Genomic DNA, 27111 nt, shown 5'->3' on the forward strand with positions numbered 1-27111 from the left:
ATGTTAGGGTAAGTTGTTTTTACAGACAGCTCCTCATTCATTTATTCACATAGAAATTTTTTGATGCTTTCTTATGTTCAATATGCTTTTATATGCAATGACTTCAACCATTTCTTCATAGGTACCGGAAATTTCGTCATATAGGACTACGTTTGCTTGTATTGTAAGGTGAATACAATTTTTGCTCGCTGCTTGGAGATTTCTACAAACATCCTTTGTGCCAAAATAGTGTTATTTTCAAAGTGACAAATGGCGTTAATGTACTCCTGATAATCACAGAGTCAGTGGTTGTTATGAAATCAGGTTTGACAAGACTGAAACATGTCTGCCAAGACCGGTAATTATCAGGGCTCTATCGTGATTGGTTTGTAACCTGTGCCATTTAGCTATGTATAAATGTCTGAAAGTAATGTAAAGATTGACATTTGCGTATTCACCTTCGTTATTCACGTTAAAGGTGACATTTCATAATAAAGCTTGTTTGATCCTGCAAGTCTTGAAGTTTGTATATTCAAGTATATTAACCGTATCAGCGAATAATAGCGAGAAAAATCACCTGTGCGACTTGCGTAGGATAATATAAGGCTTAAAAACAGTGAATAAATAGATGATTTAATCATAGCGAGATCTGTGAATATAAGCATGGGCGTACCCAGCGAGGGCAGGAGGGGGCAGCAGCCCCACCCCCGCCCTCTAGGAGAAAAAATCGCAAATGCCTGCAAGGAAAATAATATTTTTTCAAGTAAAGAAATTTTAAGCCCTTATAAAGAGCTGTTACAGTTTCTATAAAATGTTGGTTTCATTCACATTTTCCATCTTACCTATAACACGAACAACCATGGCTTGCCCCCCCACCAAGGAATTTTGAATCTGGTTGCGCCCTAGTTTGTAAGTTAAACGTGATGATTATAAAAATGATATTGAATTCCATTTTAATTTGAAACAATTAAGTTCCTAAGAACGTGAAATATGAAACAGTATCACAGAGACTATGAGCTCCCGCGTCGCGAAACCAAGACGTGAAGTGCGATCGAAAAATTACGTTCATTTTCGCGGCCGCAAGCTTTTTCCAAGATTTTTGTTTTATATTCTTAAATTATATCTAGTAAATAATTACCTCTGATGAAAAATAGGAGAAGTAACTAACTTTTTCTCTAACTAAAGATATCATCCACTTTGTGTCACGTTTGGCCAAAAAAAATGTCCGCCATTATTCGTCATTATACCACACCACTATTAACCCAAATATTAAAAATATTTTATTATGTAGATAAAGTACAGTATTATTGGAATGTAATGTTTTTTATCTCATTAAAATCCTTCCGAAACTTTGGCACCACCTTAACGCTGTAGTTTTTCGAAGAAATACGAGAGCGGGCGTGATTTGGAAATTTGGTCATGTTTGCTCCTCTGTATCTTAGCCGGTTGGATCAATGAAAAATGACTTATAGTTTCATGATCACCAACAAATTGTGAGAATATGCACTAAGTTTCAAGTCTCTACCTCAAAAAAAGCAATTCTGGACTTATGTCCTGCTTTTTTCCGATTTCGGACCACTGTACACCGTGTCGTTCGTAACAGGCCCCTTTGAGAATTAAATCTCCCGATGCCATCTCCGCAATTACCGTGAGCCCTTAAGAACATACTTACTCTATTATACATAACGACACTATAAGGAAAAGTTTTTCACCAGTAAGCCCCCATTATCACCGATCATAGCATTGTAAGCAACTAATTGACCTTGATGATAACATGTCAATGACTCGAGATAACTGGTGTTCAGACTTCACTTCAGTCATCCGCTTGATCGTCATATCAGTCTTCCTTCCTCTTCCATGTGATGATCATGCGCTGCGGAAAAGTAGTGGTTGTGACGGCTTGAAGTTTAAAGTTTTCTGTCGCCGAAGTTGTGAGCCGCGTTAGTGTATTTAGTCGTGTTTAGTCGGGAAAAATGGCTTCCCCCGGGAGGTTGATATATATTTTCATCCTCTTGGCAATTGAGTTATTGTCGGTAGTAGCAGATTTACAAGGACCGAGGAGTAAATATTTGTATGTGAAAGACACGAAGGTCAACCATGGTCGAAGTCTTATATTCAATAGAGACACTTCTGTGGATGGTGGCCCCATGAACGGGTACAACATCGAGTCGCAGCTAGAGCGCTTTAAAAGAGCGTCTACTCATGACGGCGAGATAATTTCAGTGGTATGCTCTTCAAAAGTGTAATTCAAGGATCAATACTATAATGTCTATTTTATGCTTAAAATATTGCTAGGATTAGGATTTCCTAATCGCGTCGCATTGTGTGGTGATCAGCAATTACTCAAACATTTCATATTGTGTGTGTATAATCATGGACTTAAGGGTTGGTCTTTACATACCATTAACACCCTAACCGTATCGTTTTCAGGTAAATATTCTGATCGGCAGTCACCAGCAGCTGATGGTGATGAAGGGTAAGGGAAACTTAAACTAGCTGTACTATTCGTTCCACATGGTCGAATGTTTGAGATCTCATTCGTCACTTCATCTAATCTATTCCCCTTCTGCACAGTAGTGTCCGTCACACCCTCTTATCTCTCCTCAACTACATTCGTCATCTCTCACTTCACCTCATCTAGTTTCTCATCTACACCATCTGTTAATTCTATATTAACTTCTTCAACTCGTACCCTCATTAGCCCTTTGACATCGTCTATTATTTTCTCAATGATACTGCTTTCTAATTCCGTACGAGTCCTTTCACTTCCTCCCTAATTCATTAATCTCCTCTTTAACCGTCACCCAATTGTTTTTAATCTCTTCCGCTTGCCTGTTAAATTTGTCAGTCATCTCCTCTCTCAATTCCGCCAAGTTACTACTCATCTCCTCCGCTTGCTTATAAAATGTCTCTGCTTGCTTATCAAGTTTCTTTGCTTGCTTATCAAGTTTCTCTGCTTGCTTATCAATCGCAGCAATCATTGCTCCCTTCATTTCGCTAAGTTATCAAATTTCTCTCTCAATTCCGCAAAATTATTCCTGTTCTCCTCCGCTTGTTTAGTCATTTCCCCCTTCAATCCTGTAGGCAAAACATCAAGAGCTTTAATATAAGGCAAAATTAGGTACCGTAGCGGAAAATGAGACCAAATTACAGGAGGGGAATGCTTAAAAAAATGCTCATTCAATGATAGTAAGAAATTGCATTGTTGTGGGAGTAAAACTTAAATCGTTTTAAGAAGTTAATCCTGTGTCAAAGCGATTGTTTCCATTCATGAAATGGCAATAGTTATCCCACCAATTTGTAACGAGTTAAATATTCTTCTAATTTCACTTATCTACGTATTTTTAGCTTAAATGCATGTAAAAATATAATTTGGGAAAGATACATGGAAACAGAGTTTATCATAATCACTGGACAAGAACACTGCTCTCAACAAGACCAATCTATGTGTCAGGTCATTTTGCAGAAGCCTTACTATGATATCATAAAAAGGTATTAATTAAAATGTCATGGAAACTTAAGTGACTATATAAACTGGTATTTATCTTTTGAAGTAAACCCAATTAATACCATTAACAATTTTTCGTATGTTTATTTCGTAAGTACTGCTGTAGCATATTAACTTAGGTAGTTTATTTTTTGAAGTGCCCTTTATCTTATTCATTTTTTATGCATGAGAATTTTATGCAAATAAACAATACAGTGGTAGATATTAAAGCATATTATATATAATTAATTTACTTTTAAAATTTAACATCTTTCCTTACTGGCTTAAAAGTAATGAACAAAACTTTTAAGCTAGTATGAAAACATGTATCCAAAGATAGTTTAATAAGTAGTTCCTTATCAGACCGAACGTGTGGAAGTGGGCATGTTGAAAATTTTCTGGATGTTATGGAGCAATTAATTCTTTATCATGAATTACTCCCACCTCACCCAATTCCAACCTCATTCAATTATTATCACCTTTAGTGAAAGAAGAATCACATGTCACCACAGAGTCGATCTTTTCGGTTTGCTCTTCTTTTTCGAGTGATGCTCCATTCGAGTTTTGAGTGCAGTTTATGACCTTCTTGTTGCTTCCCTCCTCCTTTGCAGCGCATGCTACATGCAAAGACCAGCATTTCACTTGTGCCAACGGGAGGTGCATCCCAAAAAAATGGGTGTGCGACATGGACAACGATTGCGATGACGGATCAGACGAAGCGGCCTGCCCCACTCCCGCCTGCAAGCGTGAGTAACTACCCAACCTCGAAATCACTCCACAGAGTTTTTGTTGTTGATTAAATCTTATATGTTTGCTCGCTACAAGACTAGTCTGTGTTCCATACTATTATAGAAAAGCCTCTCATTGTTGTCACTAGTCGGGGAAATCAGAGAATTAGGGTAAAGTTAGGGAATTTCCTCCATGAACTTCAGGACATTTTGTGTCATGATGATCAAATGAAAATAACCATCAAGCAAATAAGCAAGCTTAGGTCCTAAATCTTTAGCATGAAAGATGTGGTGAATTCGTCATTGAAAGTAGGAAAATTCCACATTGGCTTGTCAGTGAAAAATGTGTACTTACTGATACACCACAGATAGTAGTGCATAAGTCTCGTCCTACATATAACCTAAAAATTTTGGATCATTCCCTCATTCAATGATTGAGCTTTACTTGGCGTATTAGGAGGAAGTAAAAGAATTCACTCGTTCCAGTCTTTCTGAATGTATTGTGACGGGCGTCTTACACATGTGATCTCAGGGCTGGGCGATGCAGGAAAACAAGCGGGTAGCATTTGATTAACGAAAGAGATACCGGAAACGGTAGCAGGGGAAAAGGGAACCTATATCCACCTTGATGCAAACTATGCACCGCAAAAATTACAATCTTACGACCAAGATTTATTTCCACGCATAGTTAGTAGGGTACCCAAATTTACTCAAATTGACGCAAAAGAAATGCATGACCATAAAAAACAAATTACCGTTTAAAAATGAGAATTTGCAGACATCAGCAAGAATAAAACTTTACGATCAAGGTGTGAGTCTTTTCATATAAATATTAAAATATCGTAAACCCATTGCAAAAGGAAACTTTTTGAAGGTGGCGAAACGAAACTTCAGTCTTTCTTTGTACATTTTTCAAACTTATTCACTGATAGAAACAAGGGGACAGGTGGGGGGATCGTCAGATGGTAGGAAAACTTCCGGTCTTACGTCACTGATGACAAGGGTGGTGCTGTAGGCGAAATGTACTCATGGGCCACGTCAGGCTCCCAGGAGTGGGCTCTTTGGCTGCGAAGTAGTAAAGTTAGTGGACCGCAGTAGCTGATACAGAAAAAATTCAATGGGGGCGCAAAAGATATCTTGAGTTAACTTTACTCTTATCGTAACAGAAAATGATCAAGTCACATGCAGAGTTTAAGGAAATGGAATTCAAGAGAATATACACACATACCAGAAAATGCCATCTTATGACATAAATAAGTTATAGTTGTGATTCTGCAATGTTTGGCAATATTGGTAGTCCATCAAGGGGTGGGGGTGGCCCCGCGTCCCCCTACTGTATCCGCGAGTGATGTGCCGATTACTTGGCCTGTCTCCTTCGGCAATCCTTGATGGAAGCCCAGGTGTGCAGCTCCTGTGGGATCAAAAGACCCGGCCTCCTATCTCCCCTCTGCTGGGCGACTGTCGTGATCTGACCCGTCTCTCTGGTCTAGCTCTGGAATCCAACTAAACACGTCCTCAAGTCATCGAATTGAAGGAAGAATCAGGAGGAAATATCTATACCGTAAATTCAAGTGCGACATGAAATCTTTCATTGACATTTGGTGTCAGGGCGGCGTCCTTTGCGAAGTGGAAAAGGCGGAATCAGGGGACATGACTTTAAAAATGAAGATAGAGCCATAAAAGAAAAAAAAATTAATAATAAAGCCGAAACCTTACTCAGGCATCGCCACTCGGAGGAGGGGGCCACATGCGCGGAGGGATGGGGTCCAAGGTTGCGGTAACCAGCCCCTTCGGCGGACGTCCCCTGTGTGCGGCCCTCCCCCTCGGAGAGTGGAAGGGCGATGGAAGAGACGTTAAGCGAAAAAATTAATAAATGAAAATAGAAAAAAAATGAAAGAAAAAATGATGAATAAAACAAGGTGGTGATGAAATTTTTTAACCTTAAAAAAACCGCCCATATAATAATATAATAATAATACTATACATATAATACATATAATAATAACAATAATATAATAGTAATATAATATAATATAATAATAATAATAATAATAATAAACCTCCTCATGTCAGCGGCTTCTCCTCAAAATCCTGCTATGCTTCTGCCCCAGGCGAGGGAAGGGGGGAAACACATTATTGCCTCTCAGTGCCACCTATATCACACTTGTATTTCAGTGCCATCTATATCACCTAAGTATTTCTTCGTGCGGTTAGCGTGCACTTTCGAATCACATCACATTTTAAAAAAAACGTATCAACACTTCGACACTTATTTCTAAAAAGGAAACAAAGAATATGCACGACAAATAATCCGGAGAGGAAACTCATACCTCTTGTAATGAGAAAGAAACCTTGAATTGAAATACAGAAGAAAAAGCTGCCAAACGCTGCCGTCACAGTATGTGCCAGCTGGCATTATCCAGGTGGATGAGGATATTTCTGTTCCTTGCCAATCTCTGTCCCTTTCCTAGGGGCATAAATACTAGCATCCCCATTGACTTCAAAGGACCCAGGAGGGTTGATAAGGTTTTTGCTAGTACAGTATTATTTTCAATTGAAGGGGATGGCATTTTTCGAGTTCGGGGTCAAGAATAAAATCGCCAAGTTTGTCCAATCTCAAATTATCTGGAGACAGTGGCGAATCTTTGGGGGGGTGGGGCCAAGTGGGCTACAGCCTTAATTTTTAATTTCTTTCCAACCCTTACTACTGCCCGAATTTCCATCCCCACTCAGCCCTCCCCCTGGTCCCTGTCTTGTATCCGCCTCTGCCTGAAGATATTTTCTAAGATATTGGGGAATCCAAATATGTATCGTGGTTTGATTCAATTTACTGTCCATTTAATGAGTGTTCAATTCTTTTCTTATCATCAATGGCTTTGTTTATAAATACGGTAGCGGTGGCCGAGTTTTGTATGAATAGCATCAACACGATCAACACGTAAAATGGTTCTAAAGACAGTCTCAAACACATTAACTTCATTCACTGCCTGCAGTTGTAGGCACTGTGCGTCTCCGGAATACAGTGAGAGGTAGAACGCATGCGGGGGCGCAGCTAGGAATTAAGGCTAGTGGGGGGTTTCAGGCGCAGCTAATATTTAGGGGCCAGGGGGTATAGCATTTCTGCCAGGGTAAGCGGGAGGTGCGGGGACCCTCCCCCACAAACAAATAAGATAAATGGTTCAAAACGGTGTGTGTTACGGCCTTCTGACAGATTTTTTTTATTAATCCTTACAGTATTCTATAAGTAATATCGTAATATTAATCCAATTAAGTAAAATAGATTTAACTTAAAAACTTCCCCGAGCTCTGAGGGGGGTTTATTCCCCAAAACTCCCCCCTTGCTGCGCCACTGGTAGAGAGTGATTTTGATAGTGCCATACGGAGTAAAATCAAGTTGAACAATGGCTGAAAATATGAATGCGGAGAGAAAAATAAATATTTTATCAAGGACGAGGAAAAACCTAGAAAGGAAATCGAAAGTGATCTATTGCTGTAAAAATAGAGACCGTCTAAGCAATTGCGCGCTAGGTTTGAGCTCACGACGCCGACAACCCGCTATTATTTTGAATAAGGACAAGGATAAAACGTCAGTGACATCAGCCAAGTGGTCAACACGTACGCTAAGTTCATTGCTGAAAAAAAACGGAAAGACCTCTAATTACTTTGATTTATCATAAACGGTGATATGATGTTTCTCTATCACAGGCAGTCACATGTGCAAAAGTAGTGGCTTTATCTCAATCCATAAAAGAAGATGAGGGTGGTGATTGGTCCCATACATTTCACGGAAGCTCTGGTTGGTTGCAGAATTTTAAGCAAAATCTAAAACATTGAAAGTGGCTCCTTTCCCCCTCAACTAGTTTTTAATGTTGACGAGCCGGGATTGTTCTGAAATAGAATGCCATCTCGTTTTCTTCATTTTTCCCCTTAGTCAGGTTTAATGGCATTTTAAAACAGTTCCACGTTGTTGATTTGTGATATAACCTCGGGGGAATTCAAATTAAAGCCAGTTGTGGTTTTTCATTATCAAACTCCGCCAGCAATGAAAGGGAAATTATACTAGAATCGCATTTTATCGAGTGATAGTCTTTGTACTGCCAAACGGCTTATGTTTGACATGAGAAATAAATCAGATATAGCAAGGTAAAAAAGTTCTTACCACTGTGCACGCTCGGTATTACGACAGATATTTCTCGAGGGTGATCCATTTTTGAGCAAGCATTAACTAGCATGTTTTATATTATCTGTTTATTTAACAAAAAATAAAAGATGTGTCATATCTACAACACCTAAAGGCAGTCATGTCCTAGCAAATACGTGATTAATGGCCTTGAGTACGCTCTGCGCGATCCCATTTTACGTTCCTCTTGAGGCCCAGTGGATGAGGAATGGGAGGAAGATGACACTGGGAGAGGGAAGTAGTTCCCACCGTCCTCTTTCGCTGGATTCGTCGCTAATAGGCTACGCCTTATATGTGGGAACTTTTATAATAGTAAATCCCCCTCCATCTTTTCCCGTGTTGGGTCTGAAAGTGGAAAGTGCAGCCACGTTGTAGTTATGTCGGCGCCCTAAATTTGACTTTAGACTTATGGAAAGCTAGAGCAACGTTACCTGTCGCTGTATGCTATACGGCATTGTATAAATTAACAATCAGACTTAGGTTAGCGAGCGAGGTCTCAGCACCGCCGAATAACCAACTGTAAAAAAATGTGTACAAGCATTAAGTAATATGTATTTTAAATATCGTCGCAATCACTCTCCAAAAAAACTCTCTAGGTCGTTTTACACGGGACACGTATAAGCAAGGGGGCGACATGTCCATAAGTATAATACGTATAGGTTTTGATACATCAGTGCCATCCTTGCCAGTGGTCCAAGGCTGCCGCGAAGTGTGAATGCACATCTCGGCGCGCGTTCCATACTTTTTTTGGCGCGTCACGATAGGGCGTGCTATTCAGGCTTAATAATGCTACTAAAATTGCGAGAAACTTAAAAGCAATGAATGTAGGAAAATCATCCTGATGAACTTCCCCAGGTAACTAAACTAGTAACCATAATACAAGATTAATGTACAAAGTCAACTGGCGATCTTGTGGTTGGTAAGAATAATGATCTCCGAAACTTACTTCAGTGGACATTGGATTTATTGATACAATAACTGGTATAAGAAATACATCAATAACAATTTGAATATGACATACTAGAGATGAAATCTGTGGAAGTGAACAATTCTACAAGCACATGGGATACACAGCAATTCATCACTTTACACGACACAATTTTGACTGCGCCTTCGTACACAAATCAGATTGTGCTAGTACCTAGGGGGCGACATATCTGCGATATACCGTATAGAAAACCTCTTTTGTTTTGATTTTTTTCGGAGCCCCAGTGGTCCAACCATAGAGGCTATGATCCAGCAAAAATTTATTCTTTGGGCATGTATTACTATTTATTTTCATCGTACCTTTCGCGAAAAATGCCTAAAGGTATTATTTAATGAGTTAAAAGCAAAAATTTGTCGTTGCCCCGTAGGACTCTGTGTAATAGCAGGGCAGCGCATCATGGCTAAATGCGCAATTTGGCCACGCCCCCTGGCTTCACTTCCCGCTATTGGAAAGGATAGGGCGCGCCCCCTCCAGTAACCTCTATGGGTCCAACTGCCAACCCAACATAGTGGCGCTGGTGTTGCCTGTCTTTCTGGGCAGTAATGAGCTAGGGGCTGCCAAATTGAAATTCGCTGTAAGCAAAGGTGATATTAAGGCTTATTGATAGTTATTAGTGTTAACTGCAGACTTTTTTATTGCTTATACGCTTAGGAGGCTACGCTAAGCGTATACGCTTAGGAGGCTATAACAGAACTATATAGGAACCTATAGGTTCGCCTACGCATATAGGTTCGCTTTCATGAGAACAGTCCTCGCGAAGAATAGTGCAGGAATGCCCTCCAGACGCATTCATGAAAACGTACCTTTAATGGTTGAATAATTGTGGTAATCATCTGCCTAAAAATTAGTATTTTTTTAATATTCGATGAAAAGGCAACGTGGATTTTGCCCTCTTGCAAGTATGGCGTAGTTGTCTATGCTTCTGTGTGATAATCCCTCCCCTCCATCTTGCAGCTGGTGAGTTCAGCTGTGGTAAACGCTGCATACCGATGATGTGGCGCTGTGATGGCGAAGCAGACTGCGTTGATGGCTCCGATGAATCAGACTGCAAGAAAAACACCTGCCAATCATGGCAGTTCACGGTGAGACAGAATGCAGATGGAGTTGATTGTCTTGTGTTGTGAGCTTGAGTGTTGCATGCTCATTTGTTTCAGAAGGCTGAATGCATTGCCAAATTATTCGCAGGAGTGTATTGATTGTACCCAGAGGTGTAATTATCACACTTGAGTGTAACTTAAATTGTAGAATATGTTAAAAAATCAATTTCCCAGATAGCACAAAGTAAGATCGTTTTATGTTTCTTATGGTTTTCTTACGGAAAAAAAGTGACGAGCAGCTTATCGTAAGACAAGGGACTTAACCCATTTCTTCCCAACGTTGCGTGAACGCAACGCAAACTTTGCGATTTTTTTTCTCCGTATTTGTTGTTGATAAATAGTTAATATTTTTAACATAGGTAGTTCAATGCTTTTTAAAACGTTATAAATTTTTTTACGGAAGAAATTTAATAACTTTTGTTTTTACAATGACCTTTTCATTTATATGTAAGTCGTTTTTCAGGGCTATCTTCTAAGTTTACATATTATGTTAAATCTGAGGCACTCAATGACTATATCTCTCTGCAAATACAATGATGCATTTGTATTCTAGGCCATTGCAACAATTTGGGTGAATTTGACTTAGTGGTTTTTAAATTAATTAAGAATAAAGGAAGTGTTGCGTTCACGCAACGTTGGGAGAACCCCGGTAATCTAGGTTAACGGCGCGCCGCGGCGGTAGTCGTTTAGTGTGTTTCTTTTTCGACTGAAAAATTAAATGCTTATCAAGAATATGTTACCTTTTTTATGGTGAAACTTTAGTTTTAGGCAATTGCACTGTATTTTAGTCCTAAATATATACCTACATAAGTGTTGAAGGGTCCTTAAACTAGGATGTTTGGCAGGTGGTGAGTTTTCACCGAGTTGTGACTGTTTGATGTTTTTAACTTCACGTATCGAGCAAGATTATATCAGCGTTTACTTGCGCTAAAGTGGGAATTTACTGTGACCTACACTAAAAAGTGCATAAAAACTTTGCTATAGAGTTGTCCAGAAAAATGTCCAGATTTCTGCAGCGTCTGCAATTCCAAGATATACTGGCATCCTAAGGTAAGAACGATCTGCTTACCACAGTTGACGCAAGTATGCTAAAAGCAAGTGAGTATGTGAGGGTTAGCAAATAGATGGTAAAGTCGTATTTACGTGGTGCTTTTGACTAGGATTCAAAGGGAAGGTAGTGGGAGGGTAAAATGCGTAGTTAGGCTGGGCGGGGATATCCCGGCACCAATGGGTCTCCGTGCACAGCGGGGGTTGGCGAGTGAACAAAATGAACGGAGAGATAAGAGGGATCACACTATCGCAGTATTTTCTGAGAAATTCATGCCCACTGGCCGCTGACGATAATGAGCTGGTAAGGCTCCAAATGAGGGCGCAGGCCATTTTGAAAGAAATGTTTTGAGAACTATGAGTGACGATGAATGCACTGGGATTCCAAGAAAAATATTTCTTGGTATATTGACTCAGGTAAAGGGCTTTATAGGTATTACGGTATCTAGAAGGGGCAATGTTCTGTTCCATCTGCTGTTACTATATCTGTGGTTGTCTGTTGAACAATTGTTCCCTCCAAATGACCTGAACCCACATTTGCAGCCTGAGTTGCTCACTATCGCCAGTGATCATAGTGCGTGAAATTCTCAGAAAATATTACAATAGTGTGGTATTTCTTCCGTTCTGATGTTTAGTGGTTATCACACCTTAGCTACAAAATATTACTGGAGTAAGGACGCTGATAAAGGCGTTCCTCTTGTGCGTCAAACGATGTCCCGGAAGCGTTTTGTTGAACCTAAAATGTTCATACGCCTGGTTGGTAACTGAAGTTTGGACAAGGGGGATAAGTTTTCTAAGATACGTCCATACTTTGCGAGCTCAACCAAATATTTCTACGGTTTGATGCAATTTCTCATAAATTATCTTTTGACGAGAAGATAATGCCATATTTTGGCCGCCATTCCGTTAAAATGTTTATAAGAGGAAAACCAGTAAGATTTGGGGTTAATTTGTGGAGAATGATATCTTCTTTGGGAAAATTTTCAGTCTATGGATGAGTATCTGAAAAAACTGATACCTCTTTGAGTTTAGTGGAAAGGGTTGTAGTTGGCCTGGCAAAAGTTATTGAAGTTGCAAGGTATCACTTATTGTATTTTGAAAATAATTTCAAGTTATTTTTTACTGATACTTTTGTCTCAAATGGGATTTTTCCCAATTATGACTAAAGAATCCCTTGTAGTGTGAGAGAAAACAGAGTCGCAAGTTGCCTTCCTCGCATTCAAAAGGAACTGTCCAAGGGAAAGTAAGGTTGTTTTGATTGTATGATCGGCAAAAAAGAATGCGTTATTCTTTGAGTTGGCTTGATATGTAACTTAATGTATTAAGAATTTCGGTATATTGGATCCATTTGTAAATTTGAAGCTGTAATTGGATCAATCATCAGTCAGGCATATTTTTGTTCAGAAATAGTGTTATGTTTCCTCAAGAAAAAAGAAAACAGTGAAGGAGAAATTACTCATTTTCAATAGCAGACACTTTGTTACTTTCGCGATATAAAAATTCCTATTATTTGACCGGTTGCTTAATATTTTCTGTACTTTATAATGGTGTAACAGCCGAAACCGGTCAAATATTATACATTTTTATAAATACCTTGTGGGTGACATATTGTCTGTTATTGATAATATGGAGCCTTCCACCACGTACAAGCTTCAAGTTTCGATTTAGGCAACTACCCTTATAGTAACTAAAATTGCCATAATATAGGACATAACGGAATAAATAGTTAGCGAAACGCAGAAAGGAAAGACAAGTTTGGCCACAATATTGATCGTGACGAAAACATTCACGATGAAGATGCCGAGTTTGTAGCAGCCAGAAAATTAGTGATTACCAAAAGTGTAATATTCATCTACATACTGATTGCTCTTCTAAATTTCATGAACAATACAAAGTTTAATCAATATTTTCGGTTAATTATATGTTTGGGTTATAATCAAAAAGAATTTTTGCAAAAAGAAAAGAGTTCCGAAAAAAAGGCAAAACGGCTCATTTGACCAGGGGAACTCCCAACGTTGCGTATACGCAACGTTTCACCAACGGCAAACTAAAGACAATAAAAATATAAAAATCGATAATTTGCCTTATTTAAGTCTGTTTTATTGCTAATTTATCAAAATATTTGGAATTTTTAAGTTATTAACATGCTTGGGATTTAATGGGTTAAATGAGGCGAGGATAAGATTTTATGAAAGAATAGGTTAGGAATGCCGTCAAATATCCTCAGATTAACATGAGTCGCTTTTGTTGAAGCGCCAAAGACGGCAGAACAGCTAACTAAACATTCTTCGCTGCTCAGCTCAACATGAATTTAAAGGCTACGGGTGGAATTCAGGGAGTATTTATAAAAGGTTAACAACTAATGACATATTTACCCGAAAATGGAAAAAAAGATTAACAACCACCAGTGACTGGCTGGTGAGGATGAAAAGCATAAATACAAGTACCTTTTCTTTGTGGTTGAAGGAAAAACAATGCATCCGGGAGAATCGAACGTGTGATACCCACATCAACGTTCATGTATGCTAAGCATTACACCGCGGCATCTGTTAAGAAGATGAGGTGTAGGTACCACTTTGAACCAATTACATATATAGAAAACCTTAGCTACTGCTTGCATGAACTAAACTGAAATTATTCAAGGTCCACACAATCTAAAATTCATGAATTTTAATTTATTGTTTGATAAACTGATGAATAAAATACGCATATTAGATATTCCTTGCCGGCATTATACATTATACGTCGCTATTCGTGTGAAATTTTGTACCTTTTTTTTCGACCGTGGTTTCGCCATCATTTCATGAATATGAATAATTTTCAAATTATAGCTGTATGATGTTATTTCTCCTCGTAATATAAAGCGCCAAGAATAAAAACATTAATCTTATACTTAAATGCCTTGGTGAATACTCAAAAACGATGCAATAATAACAACATCTGCGGAAGTGCTGAAATATTGTCCTTCATTTCGTCATTTCTTTGATGTTTGTCAGCCTGGCCTTAAGGAACCCATAAGAAAAGGTCAACAAGCTAACATATAAGCGCATTCCTTATTTCTTCCTTTCGCCTTATCTCGATGGCTTATAATGTGCTGGCTGGGTTACCAGGTCAAGACAAGTAGGTTTGTTCTGTAGAAATCACAAATATTTAATTTTCATTAACTTTAGAGAATAGTAATAAATAGTATTGATTCAGTTAAATCTCAAATAGCCAGCTCCCTTTTATGTGGTTTGCATTTTTTACTGTATTTTATCCTGTCTACTCCAAATTTATAATAACATTCCGAAGGCAATAATGATATTACTCTCTAAACAGCTGATGTTTCCCAATAGAGGATATCTGAATGTAAGTATCCTATCAATTTATATAGCGTAAACATACATAAAATATGAACGATGCGTTAATATGAAGTTTTTATTGTTACGAATTAGAGTCACGGTCTGGGAAAAAGGGATATTTTAACATGTATAACAAAAACATATGTATGAAAATTTTGAAATTATGAAATTACTTACCTAATTCGTGGTTGCAACAGCATTGAAAGAACATTGTTACAAAAAATGATCCTCCCGCTAAGTTCTCTGAGACTCAAGTGCATTACGAAGAAATTATTTTAAGGTGCATCTTGTTCAGATGTTTTTCAAGTTCATCATGTGCAGCCAAGTTCCTCGTTGAATATGTCCGATTGCCAAAGGAGAGGGGGTAAAAGGAAGGATGGGGTTTGGGCTATGGGAATTAGAAAAATTGAAGGTTGTGGTAGAAACGGTCTTCTTATTGGCCTCTTGAGAGGAAAGGAGGAAGAAGGGTTCTAGGATGATGGGATCACGTGCACATTCACCTTTCTCCCCCCATTACACTCCGGAGACACTAAAAAAAAACCCTTTCTCCAACAATTACAACTTTATGACACCAAACCCTATCCTTTCTCTAACCACCCCTCTTCTATAGCAGTAGGATATATTTAAATAAGAACTTGAGTGCACATGATACTCTTGGAAACTTTGTACTAACAACCAAATGCATCGCATGACAATAAATTCAGCGGAAATATTGCTATGTCTTATTCAACAAATAATAGTAACTTCCACGGCATCATATCACATATCATGCAAGGCACCAGAAGTGTCTGTCTTGAGAGGGTGAATTATTATATTGAATCCATGAATGTGATCAACTTGAACCACTGATGGTTACTGTGGATAAATGGGAATTTTATGAGAAAAATTTAACACACACTGGGGATCTCATTAGGATCAAATGGGTTTTTATTGAGTCAAAGGCATTTTAGCGAATAAAGAGAATGCATCTTTCTCTGCTCCTCTTGGATTGAGTGATGCGCGCATCAGTGCGATTCAATTCCATAAACTATCTAAATATGTCTCATAAAATATCTCATCATGTGAGCAGGAAAGTGAGTCAAGTGACAAAGATGAAGCAGCCGGATGAACAGTATACCCTGCTGCTCGTATTGCGGCCAGAAGCAACTCGTGGTTCAATGAAAAAGAATACATTGGTGTAGTAAGAATCAGAATGGAAAAAGGATGTTTCCATCTAGTAGGCTTTTTTTTACCCAATCGCTTCACTTTGTTGATGAAGTCTATTCTGTGGTCAACTTTCTGACAGCTTTCATAATGCTCAGACAGTCATTTTTCATGCCTGCAATAAACGTCAACAAAGTGTAGTTTTAGCTGTCTCAAATCATAGACGCAGAGGTCAAAAAGTTTCACCTCTTGCCATCGTTCTTTAATCTAGATTTCTTCTCAGCCTGCAGAATATTTTTGATGATAGGCCGCTTTACTAAGCAGCCATTATCACTATCTGTGCAACGGAGCATGGATACTTCAGAAAAAAAATTGCCAATGATTTTCCCATCTTGCATTAGAATGCTTTTCATATCTGAAGAGAATGGGAATGAATTTGTGTAAGTAACCGAAAACATCTGCACTGTTATTATTTTATGGAAAATACATCAACTATTTATTCTCAGTCAATGTTTTTGTGATTCCTATTAATTTCCCGAAGTCTTGCACTTATTATTAGCCATATTCTACGTATCTTTTCTCCAATGGCATCAAATTCCATTTTACTTTGTCTATTTCTTTCATTATCAATTCATGCCTGCTAGTGTTGCCGCGAGACTCGAGACGAGACCGTTGGGTAGAATTCAAGACGAGACCACTTTTTGACGAGACGAGACGATACCACTTCCACGAGACTTTCGCAAGTCTCGATATACAGATATATGTCCTTACTTGGTATTTGGTATAGCTTTATCCCGAAAACTAAGTCCTTCTGTTAAGACAAGTAACTTTTACGTTATTATTACGTATTAAACTTAAAATATGATTCAATAATAACTTCTAGATAAATTATCTAACTATAAAAAAAGAATTTCTGCCGAAAGATCAATTTCTGAATGCATAAGCGTGGCTTCTGGAGCCATGTTAGGGAGTGTTAATTGCTGACTACATTTCCTTGTTTCCTGCGATAATAACCTTGGGAAATTCATCCAGCAAAACTTGAGCTATTTTCCAAAGTGGAAATTTTCAGTGCTTACTCCTACGACAAAAATATCTTGGATAATACTCGCATATGTGTAAAGTATCGCTCAGCGGCACTTGCAATCCTTCTTATAGTTTGGTTAATAGGGGAAAATGATGGCCCATTTCAATTGCACAGAGCACATTACCTCGGCAGAAAGACGGATGATAGTTGAAATAACTATGTACCTCTTCCTGTATAATATATCCTCCGAGGTTAGTGAGGATATGTAGCAGAATGTCGCTAAATTGTGTTGAGGATGTTACAATTAAAAAGGATAGCTAGAATCGACTTTCCTTTGACTTATTTTGCTAGCCAAAGGTTCATTTAATCAAAGGTCAATAAAGGATCATCTAACCGGCATTTATTCATCAATCACTCCTAACTCCATTCATCATATTTTCTCGAGAAGCACTAATTAGGGGAGAGCAATCTTATTTCAGTAGCACCCAGTCCATTCTAAAAGGGGACAAAAACCTCTAGAAAAAATCTATTTACAAATTTGTGCGAAAATTCTGAGAGGAAAAATCAATCTCCCTAACCGGGATTTGAACCCAGAGTCCTCGATTTGAGGCCTAGTTCTTTAACCTCTCAACACCTTCATGTGTTTCTTCAACTGTACTATCTTGAAAACTGCTGCCCATTTTGCTTGTGAGACGTCAAGAATGGTCAGCTTCTTCAGCTTGATATACGATATCTTCCAAGGAGCGGTCTGGCAAGGTCGGCTGGTCGGCGATCGCCGAGGGCCCCGAGCTCAGGGGTCCCCCAGAGTCCTCTGGATCGTCGATAATGTCAATGTGTTAACCCTCATGACGCTATGAGGGTGTTGTGTAGAGAACTGCCATCAAGAGGACTCTGGGGGCCCCGAGCTTAGGGGGGCCACACAACGCTCGCGTATAATATGAATCGGCCTAATCGCGTCTCTTCTCCCTCTTCTGTCCCACGCTTAGGCCAAATACGACGACGAGTTCGTGTGAATCTCCCTCGTGAGATGAGACCACGGGGGCAATCAGTGGCAACCTCAAGTGCGACCGTGCATATGTCAGTATATTTTGGGGACCACTACGGATAATGTGACATTCCATTTTTTCCCTAGTCCGCTCTTCCAAAAGCCTCCAGTTCCCTAGCGAAACCCGATATCCCCGGAGGTGTTTCTGGGTAGTCGATAACCCAATTCATTCACCGAGAAAAATGTAGTTACACACATCTCTTGTATGTTTTTCTGACAAAGGGTACCGTGGGAATCAGTGCCAAGTAGTTCTTCCAGGACTGGAAGTAAGGAAGGGAGCGTTGTTGGAGGGGAGAAGCTGGGCGCACACAAATATTCTGTGTTTTTCCTCACCTAGATCGCGAAATTATTAGTACACCGTAGTAGTTCAGCGAATGCTGGTCTGGTTAGTGAGAGAGTTTCATCCTCTTTGAAACGTTAATATGAAACGTGTTTACAGAAGCGGTGCACTGAAAAGAAATGAGAAGGAGAAAAAACTTTTATGTAAATAACATCTCAAAAATTTTCAGTGATTGGCTGAAAAAGAGCAGTGGTTCCTGTATCGATTTACTACACAATGAGAGTTTAAATTTAAGTTCAGGCATGTTGTAAAATTTTCGTGTTTTCATATTATAATAAAAAAACCGCCTTGTGAAGCGCTTCGAGTCAAATTTCCGTGCAGTTCATTCTTCTCTCAACAATTGCGTTTATTTTTTAGTTCGTTTTTTACGCGTAGTTTAATTTTTTGTGCGCTTAGTTTCTATTTTCAATATGCGTATTGTGCCAAACGCCAAGGAGCGAAACGATCTACTATTTCACAACCTACAGTGATACGCCTGATACCATAGGCGGATCTAAGTTTGGACCAAAGGGTAGGGGACTGGGCGTCTGGGGAATATCCTTCCTGCTTATTTGGGATTTTTAAGACTCAAAGACAGCAGTTTTTGGAAAATTATTTGATAAATAAACACACTACCGTGCACGTGTAGTTGGCCGTTTTATCAATAAAAGTTTTATAGTGGTCATCTACATCTGCATACTACCCCGCGAGCTGCCTCAATAGGCGTGTGGCGGGGGATGTCGGGAAACCCGCCGTATTCATACGAAAATCTATTCATATGCAATGTTCTAACGAATTTAAGCTTAGCATTTATTTAAGTCCTTTGTCGTGCGTGGGAGATAACGAATCCCTGCACCTATCCGTTCGCCTAAATATCTCCATTATTTTATCGTTTTTATCGTACCTGAAAAATAAGTGGGGTTCTAATATGATCTCCGTGTCGCTCTTGAAGATATCCATACCCAATTACTCAAGCTATCTAAGCCTAGCGCGCAGCCTCCGAGTCTCTAGCGGCTCCCAACCCAATTCGTTTGTCATCTGTGTAAAGGCCGCTTTACACGGTGAATTTTCATTGGTTATTCGAACTAAATTCATTCGCCGATAGCGATATGCACGGTGAATGATTTAGGCGAATTTTATGCGCAGAAATGGTGCACACTGCTGCTACTATCGATAGTGTATTTCGATTCCAATGATATTTCCGACCGTTTCTGACCACATGATTTGCTTTTGAAGTCACAAATACGGAATGCTTCGTTTACATGTGCTCTTGAATATATTTTTATATTGCCTTTACTCTAAGTGGTGTATGACGTACTAAGTAATTAGAGTAATTAGAACGGTACGAATTGATAGCGGAACACCACTTTAATAAATCGTGCGTTTTGTGATCCCGTAACGAATTACATAATAAGTTGTTTTCACTGCAAAGCAACGATGATTATGCTTCAAGATAGTGCGCTATAGAACATGATAATATGGAAATTTACTCTTCAAATGGCTACCCAAAAGTCTTTCCCTTCCGATTCAGTAAATTATAAAAAAAAGTGAAAATATAATTTGGGGCAAAACTGCCCGTTGTTTCTCGCTCAGAAAATCCTACCTTATGGAGACGAGTCCCGCATTGACGCAGCAGCGCCTAGCTCCAATAAAAAAATACAATAAGCTAAAAGCAAAGGCTCCAAAAGGGTGAAGGCCGGTTGACAATGGCTTTTTATGTTTGGAGTCTATTCGGGTTCAAAGCCTTCACAATGCAGTCGAACAAAGGTCATTCCTGTGCGAGAGAAGATAGGTACCGGGAAGATAAAAAAGGAAGGGACCTGCTCTATTTTCGAAGGAGTGCGCTTCAGCATCCTTATACTTTCTACAATGACGTTGGCTCATTGTTATCTCATTGCTTGCTACTTACCAATTACATTTTCCAAGGCTACGAATACCCTTTAGATATCTTGTGGGATATTGTGCGCAATTACAGTACTATGTATTATGAGTGCCTAAATTATTCATCACAGAGAACTCACTGTTCCTTAAATATCGATGCAGGGGAAGAAAGTGGACTATGATATTCATGGGCTAGTGTATCGGGGTTTTCCCCTTGACATATAGGCAACCCAGCGAGATTGCGCCTTCCTAGGTGGGACAATCTTCCATTCCAAAACTTCCTATCATGTCACACAAAGCAGAATCACTAAGTTAAAGCCATTTGAATATTTCCGTTTTGACGTTAGAAACGACAGAACGTAAATACTTATATGAAATGATTCTGCAGTAACAAAAGAACAAATTCAAATATATGGGCGAAGTTATTATTTTTCAAGGAGGCAAAACGGGTAATCCTATCGAAAATATCCAATTGGTTATGAAATTTTCAACTCCAAATCACTAAAATACATCGTTGTAAAAGAGTGCATGGAATGTTATAGATCTCGTAGCTTAATCAAGACTAAATTTAAATCTTTAAAAACTGAAAATGTTTTTATTAGTTTAGAGAACGATATATAAAACAATAAATATTTATTAAAATTGTTTGAAAATTATCATAGAGTAGCGCATTATATAACGCATGTTTACAGAAATATTCGACGATACTGATGATATGTCATGACAGTTATAAAATTATTAAATGATAGCATGCCAAAAAGGTGAAGTCATCTTAATCTCATCCGGCCGCTAGGATGGGATTAGATTAAATGCCAGCTGCGCTTGAGAGGTAAACACTAGTTTTACGTTTATTTTCCCAAGCCTTCTCTTGATTTCTCTGCAATAATCTTCTTGTATCTATATTCCCTTTTTTGAAATTTTTCGTTTTATGTGACGAATTTATTCATTGAGTGTCAATAAAATCAATAATTTTACATGCATTGACGTTATTGGCGTCCGGATCAGGATATATTTAAAATTCATATTAATGGCTTTCCTATTTCGTGGTACCGATTTGGCAGTTAAGTACGCAAACAAAACGGCTTTTTTACGAGACGAGAGTCTCTTCCGAGACTCGAGACCGAGGCGAGACTGTGGTGCAAGAGACGAGACTCGCGTCGTTACCCGAGTCCGGAAAACGACACTGAGACGAGACTGGTGCAAGTCTCGTCTCGTCTCGCGGCAACACTAGCCTGCATGTACAGGTCATTCCCTCTGGTATCTTAAATAAACATTGCACATATGCATTAAATTTGTCAACTTTTCCTTGTCCTTCCATCTAATTTGTGCCAATTATCCCACTAAGTATCCCAAGTCAAAATTGGATACACTAATGGTGGGCAACGAATCGCAATCAATGCCTATCGTTTTCTTTGATGAAGGAAACTACCCTATTATCCCAATAAGTATCCCAAGTCAAAATTGAATTTTATTTCGTTTGCTTCTTCAGTTTTCCGGGTTAAACCATATTCCGTATTGCAATTCCTTTATCTTTCATTGCATAGTGATTGCCAAAGTTGAACTCCATTATCATTACATCATTCTAGGTTATTGTTGGTTTCATTGCTTTATGCATGTGGGAACGTTAATCCTATGCAGAACTCATGACCTGAACGACCTCTATGGTATCTCCCCTTGTCTGACCAGTCACGTGAACTTTAAAGAGCTTGAATGTCCTTTCCTGGAATATGGAAATGTTATCCTACTGCAATGCTGCTGCAGAAATATGCCATCATATGTTATTAGCGGATATAATTGATAATTATTCGAAGGTTGTCATCAAAATTGCCATTAATTCTTTTTAAGGTGAAAAACTTTCCCTATTTCTATTAAATTAGCAGAATAATATAGATGTTCATGTAAAAAATATTTTATGATTCTATTTGGTTGAACCGTAGACCTAAATTATACGTTACCAGAAGACCAAATATGAGCGGTATTTGCTTCTAGTATAGACCAAATGTAGACCTGACTCTAATAAATAATATGTTGTAATTGATACATATGAGAATTATTGCATAAGCTTGCTTCTTATAAAAATTCTCCAATAAGAGTATTCTTATAAGAAAAATACCCAATTTCTTATAAGAAATGTTCTCACCCTATTGAAAAATTGAAATCATCAATTGAAAAATACTCAATTGAACCGTTCAATTTAAAAATTACTAATTTCAATTGAATTTTTTCAAATGTAAAATATTAAGTTGAAAAAAATCTATTGAAATTTGTCACTTTTCAATAAACCGGTTCAATTGAAGTTATTCAATTGAAATTTTTTCAATTGACTTTTTTTCAGCTAAATTCAGTTGAAAAATTTTATAATTATAAAAATGCATCCAGCTTGGTGACTTTATAAGGCAGGATATACTTAAAATCTATATTTCATGAATTCTGATTTCTATAAATAAATAAAATATATTAAAAGAAATTAAATTTTTATATATTTTTTGAAGCAGTGCCATAAAAACTTAAAAGGGCTTTTCCACATCTTCCTTCACTCCTAACAATCTTGAATAGTTATCAAAAAGCTACCCAATTTTGCCATGATAGAACACCAACAACTATACCAGCGTGGATGGCTTTTTCACGAGTACAATGCAGCTTCGAGCTAATTTTCCTTCATCTGAAGTGTTGAACAAATCTCAGGGCGAGATGTATGTTTCAAATAATTGGTGAGACATATGCCAGACTTCCCTTGTGCTCACTTATTGCAGCCTGATCTTCAGGATTGTTTGCCTACGTATGTGAAAGACAAGGCAGACAAAAACCCCGTGGAAGTTTAAACAGGACTGTGTGATAACTCATAATGAAAGCTTTCATTTGTTTGTTTGAACCATATGTGCTATGTATGTAGTCTCTTTGATTAAAGCCAATTTAAACCCTTTAATAGCTCAATTTATACAGTTTACTCTATTCATGATTTAATTCCTCTGTCTCATATCAGCAACTGCAATGCCTATTGCCAAATCTTTGTCTCTAATGTGTAAGCAATTTATAAATTACAAGAATTGGTGTTATCACATCCCTATGCCTTATTTTCTTTTAGTGCCAAAATAAAAATTGCATACTCAGAGCTTGGGTGTGTGATGGAAAAGATGATTGCCAAGACAACTCTGATGAAGTCAACTGTACATCCACAACGAAGACGACGACCACAACCCTTATTCCCTCTCTTCCTTCAGTATGTACAAATCTGCATAATTTCTCATTTCAAATTTGTAAGGCTATCCTGAGATTTTTGGCTGTCATTAGGCCTTCTTATAATTTCTATTTTGGTAAAAATTAAATTGTAAGTGAAAAGATTTGCATTGTTTTGGAACGAATCGTTTGGCCTGAGTAGTGCTATGATAGAAAAATTCATTTAGTTATAGTATGTAGTGACTTTTGTTTTTTCTATGAACATACCAGATGATGATAATTTATAGCTAAGATGGATTGAATTCTGCATTTAGGGTCTGCAGTCTGTAAATTCCATGGTCAGAGCCTCACATCATGGTATGGAAAAAATTAAACTTTGATGTGAGAGGCTCGGCATGGTAAGGATGAAAGAAGGGAGTGCATAAGTTTTAGCACTGTCTGTTACTGTCACTGCTATCAACCGCCATATTCTGAGTCCATTTAATTGCTTCAGGTGCATGCAGCGGGAAATAATTCCGTTACGGGTTTCCTTATATGTTCTTTTTGTACCCTCAGCACTCACTTTCTACTGCAGGGCCCGTGCGCAGAAAGGATGTTTCGCTGCAGTAGCAACAAGTGCATCCCATACTGGTGGAAGTGTGACATGTTCGACGACTGTGGGGACAACAGCGATGAGATTGGCTGTGGCTATGAGCAGAAGAACACAATATCAACCACGGTGTCAAGCACCCCCCAGAAAGTGTGCCACAAGGACCAGTTCCGTTGCTTATCAGGTGAGACTCCAGCTTCTCAATCCTACAATTAAAAGAGGGCCTACGCCCTATTGCAAAAATTCAATGGAAAAAAATTCAACTAAAAGTTGTCACACTCCAATTTAACGGTACAATTTAATGCAATGGAGAATTTTTCAAATAGAAAAATTCTTCCAATTGGTAAATGGAAGTTATGGTATGTTTAATACCATATGGTAAATTTATAAGAGAGATATGCTTCAAAATCTAAATTTCACGAATCCCGAATTCTAAATACATAAAATATGTAAACAGAATTACAATTGAAATATTCATTGAAGCAGTGTCGTAAAAACTTTAATTTTACTTCCACATCCTCCATCACCTCTAACAATCTTTCATAGTTATCGAAAAGCTATACAGTTTTGCCATAAATATAACAACAACTCTACCATCTTTTATCACTTCTAACAACTTGAGTAGTCATCTTAAAGCAAAATATTATCCATTATAACAGAGAAAAAACTCTAGAACCACAACTATCACCAGTTCTAACAATGTTGAATAGTAAGTTCAGCAGTGATTGTAGCGACAAAAACTACACCAATAATACCTCACACGTATTGATCTAAGAAAGATTTCTTTAAATTACTAATGATTGTAATTCTGGTAGCGCATAAAGCCAACTTAAAACGTTTGTTTCACAACAGATACATGTCAGTCATGTTTATACCGGAATACGGAGATTTCACTTCACACAGACAAACATGCATGATACGCACTACTCCGACAATGCTTGCAGTTTCTTGTCGGTGACGTTACGCACGTAAGCATAATTATGTAAAATAAATATTCTTATATGTAAATACAAATATTACTTATCGATAAAAAAACTGAAAACTAGCGATAAATTAATAAATTATCACACTTAAACACAACAATCTCATAAAGGCTTTCGCTCGCTTGGGAGGCGACCGCGCCACCGGTGGGTGGGCTAGCCAGCCTGTTGAGGGGAAGCAATGAGAGAGCGCGGTTTAGGTTGCCTCCGGGCGAGCGGCGTGGTGGCGAGGCAGGAGGTGCGGCCGCCACACTGCTCCCCCCAGGGGAAGACAGCTGGCGTGGTAGCGTACAGGTGAACGAAAAGTCCGACCCGAGCGCGTCGTTGGAGGGGGAGGGGGGGTGGCAGAGGTATCCGCGGGCGAAGGTGACGTCCCGGTCAATGGCGCGGAAGATGGTTTTCCGGGGGTCGGTTCAGAAGGTGTTGATGTCCTTTCTTGAAAATCGTCGGGCTAGAGAATGTGCGCAGGCTTAAGTCGGTCGATGGAGACGACTGTTGGTTTCCCGTTGATGTTGATGGTGAACGTTTTCTCGATGCGGTTGATGACTGGATATGGCCCTAGATATGGTGGCTGGAAGACCGTCCGTACTGCGTCTTGTCGCAGGAAGACGTGTGACGTCGTGGCTAGAGCTTTGTGAACAAAGATTTTCCGGCTGTTGGAATGATAAGTCTCAGGAGTTGGTCTTACTTCTGACATGTGAACACGCAGTCGAGAGGCTAGATCTGCAGAATCGAGGTTTGCTGGAGAGTCGGTGAAGAAATCGCCCGGGAGACGTAGTTGCCCTCCATAGAGGAGTTCCGTTGGTGAAGTATACAGGTTTTCGCGCCAGGTGGTGCGGAGTCTGAGGAGAACCATGGGCAGTGCGTCGATCCAGGACTCTGGGGAATGTGCCATCAGTGCTGTCTTGAGAGGGCGATGCCAACGGTCTAGCATTCCATCAGCCTGAGGATGGTAGCTTGTGGTAGGGTGAAGAACAATAATCAGGGTGGCACAGAGCTTTTTGAAGAGTCCTGATTCGAACTGGCGTCCTCGATCGCAGGTGAGGCGTTTTGGACAACCGTAGTGGGCGACCTATCCTAGGAGAAAACCTCGGCAGACCGATTCGGCAGTGATGTCGGCGAGAAGTTCTGCTGCCGGCCAACGTGAAAAACGGTCGATCATCGTTAGAAGATATCGGAACCCGGAGGCGTAAGGCAGAGGTCCGACGATATCGACGTGGACGTTGTCAAAACGTGCTGTAGATATGGTGAAGTTGATCAGAGGAGACAATACGTGACGATGCACTTAGGATCGCTGGCATGGAAGGCATTTGCGAACCCAAATGCGACAGTCCTTGGACATGTACGGACAAACGTAGTGGTTGGATATGTTTTGAAGGGTGGAGTTGGAACCGGGATGGTCAAGACTGTGGACTTGATCAAAGACACGTCGACGGAACGGTGGTGTGATATAGGGTCGTGGCGTGTCCTTAGATGTGTCACACCAGAGTTTGACGGTTGTTACAGGTATTGGCATTTGAGAAAGCTTGAGAAAAGAACCGCTGTCGAGGAGTCCTCGGGACAAAGCGACGAAGTCTAACGGTGTAGAGGCGCTGACATATTCCACTCTTGCCAGGCATTCGGCGACGACATTGTTCAATTCCTGTGACGTGGCGTACGTCAGTTGTGAATTGAGTGATGAACTCCAGGTGTTTGAACTGACGTGGTGCGCAGCTGTCAGCGTTCTTGGTGCGATGGCTGAAGGCGAAAGTCAATGGTTTGTGGTCCGTAAAAATGGCGAAGTCGCGGGCTTTTACCATGTGACGGAAGTGTTTCACTGCCTGATACATCGCGTAGAGTTCTCTGTCATAGGTGCTCCACATCTGTTGCGACGGCTTTAGTTTCCGTGAAAAGAATGCGAGTGGTTGCCAATTGTCACCCGAACGTTTTTGCAAAGCAACACCAATCGCGGTCTGGCTGGCGTCGACGAAAAGGGCCAAGGAAGCTTCAGGGTCCAGGTGAGCAAGAATGGTAGCCCGGGTGAGATCGGTTTTGCATTCTTGGAAGCTGTGAAGAAGTTCCAGAGTCCAGATGATTGGCGTGGAACTCTTGACTGAAGGACCTTGC

General features: G+C 39.3%; 1 protein-coding gene across 1 annotated transcript in view; it reads left to right on the forward strand.

Moving 5' to 3' along the window:
- Positions 1-27111, forward strand: part of LOC124153241 (sortilin-related receptor-like) — a 161762-nt gene that overhangs the window by 118291 nt on the left and 16360 nt on the right. The window contains exons 25-30 of the mRNA XM_046526340.1: positions 1944-2204; positions 2410-2455; positions 4078-4212; positions 10317-10444; positions 23345-23479; positions 24011-24209. Coding sequence (XP_046382296.1) covers positions 1944-2204; positions 2410-2455; positions 4078-4212; positions 10317-10444; positions 23345-23479; positions 24011-24209 — 904 coding nt within the window. The remainder of the gene's footprint in view (positions 1-1943; positions 2205-2409; positions 2456-4077; positions 4213-10316; positions 10445-23344; positions 23480-24010; positions 24210-27111) is intronic.

Source organism: Ischnura elegans, chromosome 2 (genome assembly GCF_921293095.1).
Source record: "Ischnura elegans chromosome 2, ioIscEleg1.1, whole genome shotgun sequence".
NCBI classification, from domain to species: Eukaryota; Metazoa; Arthropoda; class Insecta; order Odonata; family Coenagrionidae; genus Ischnura; species Ischnura elegans.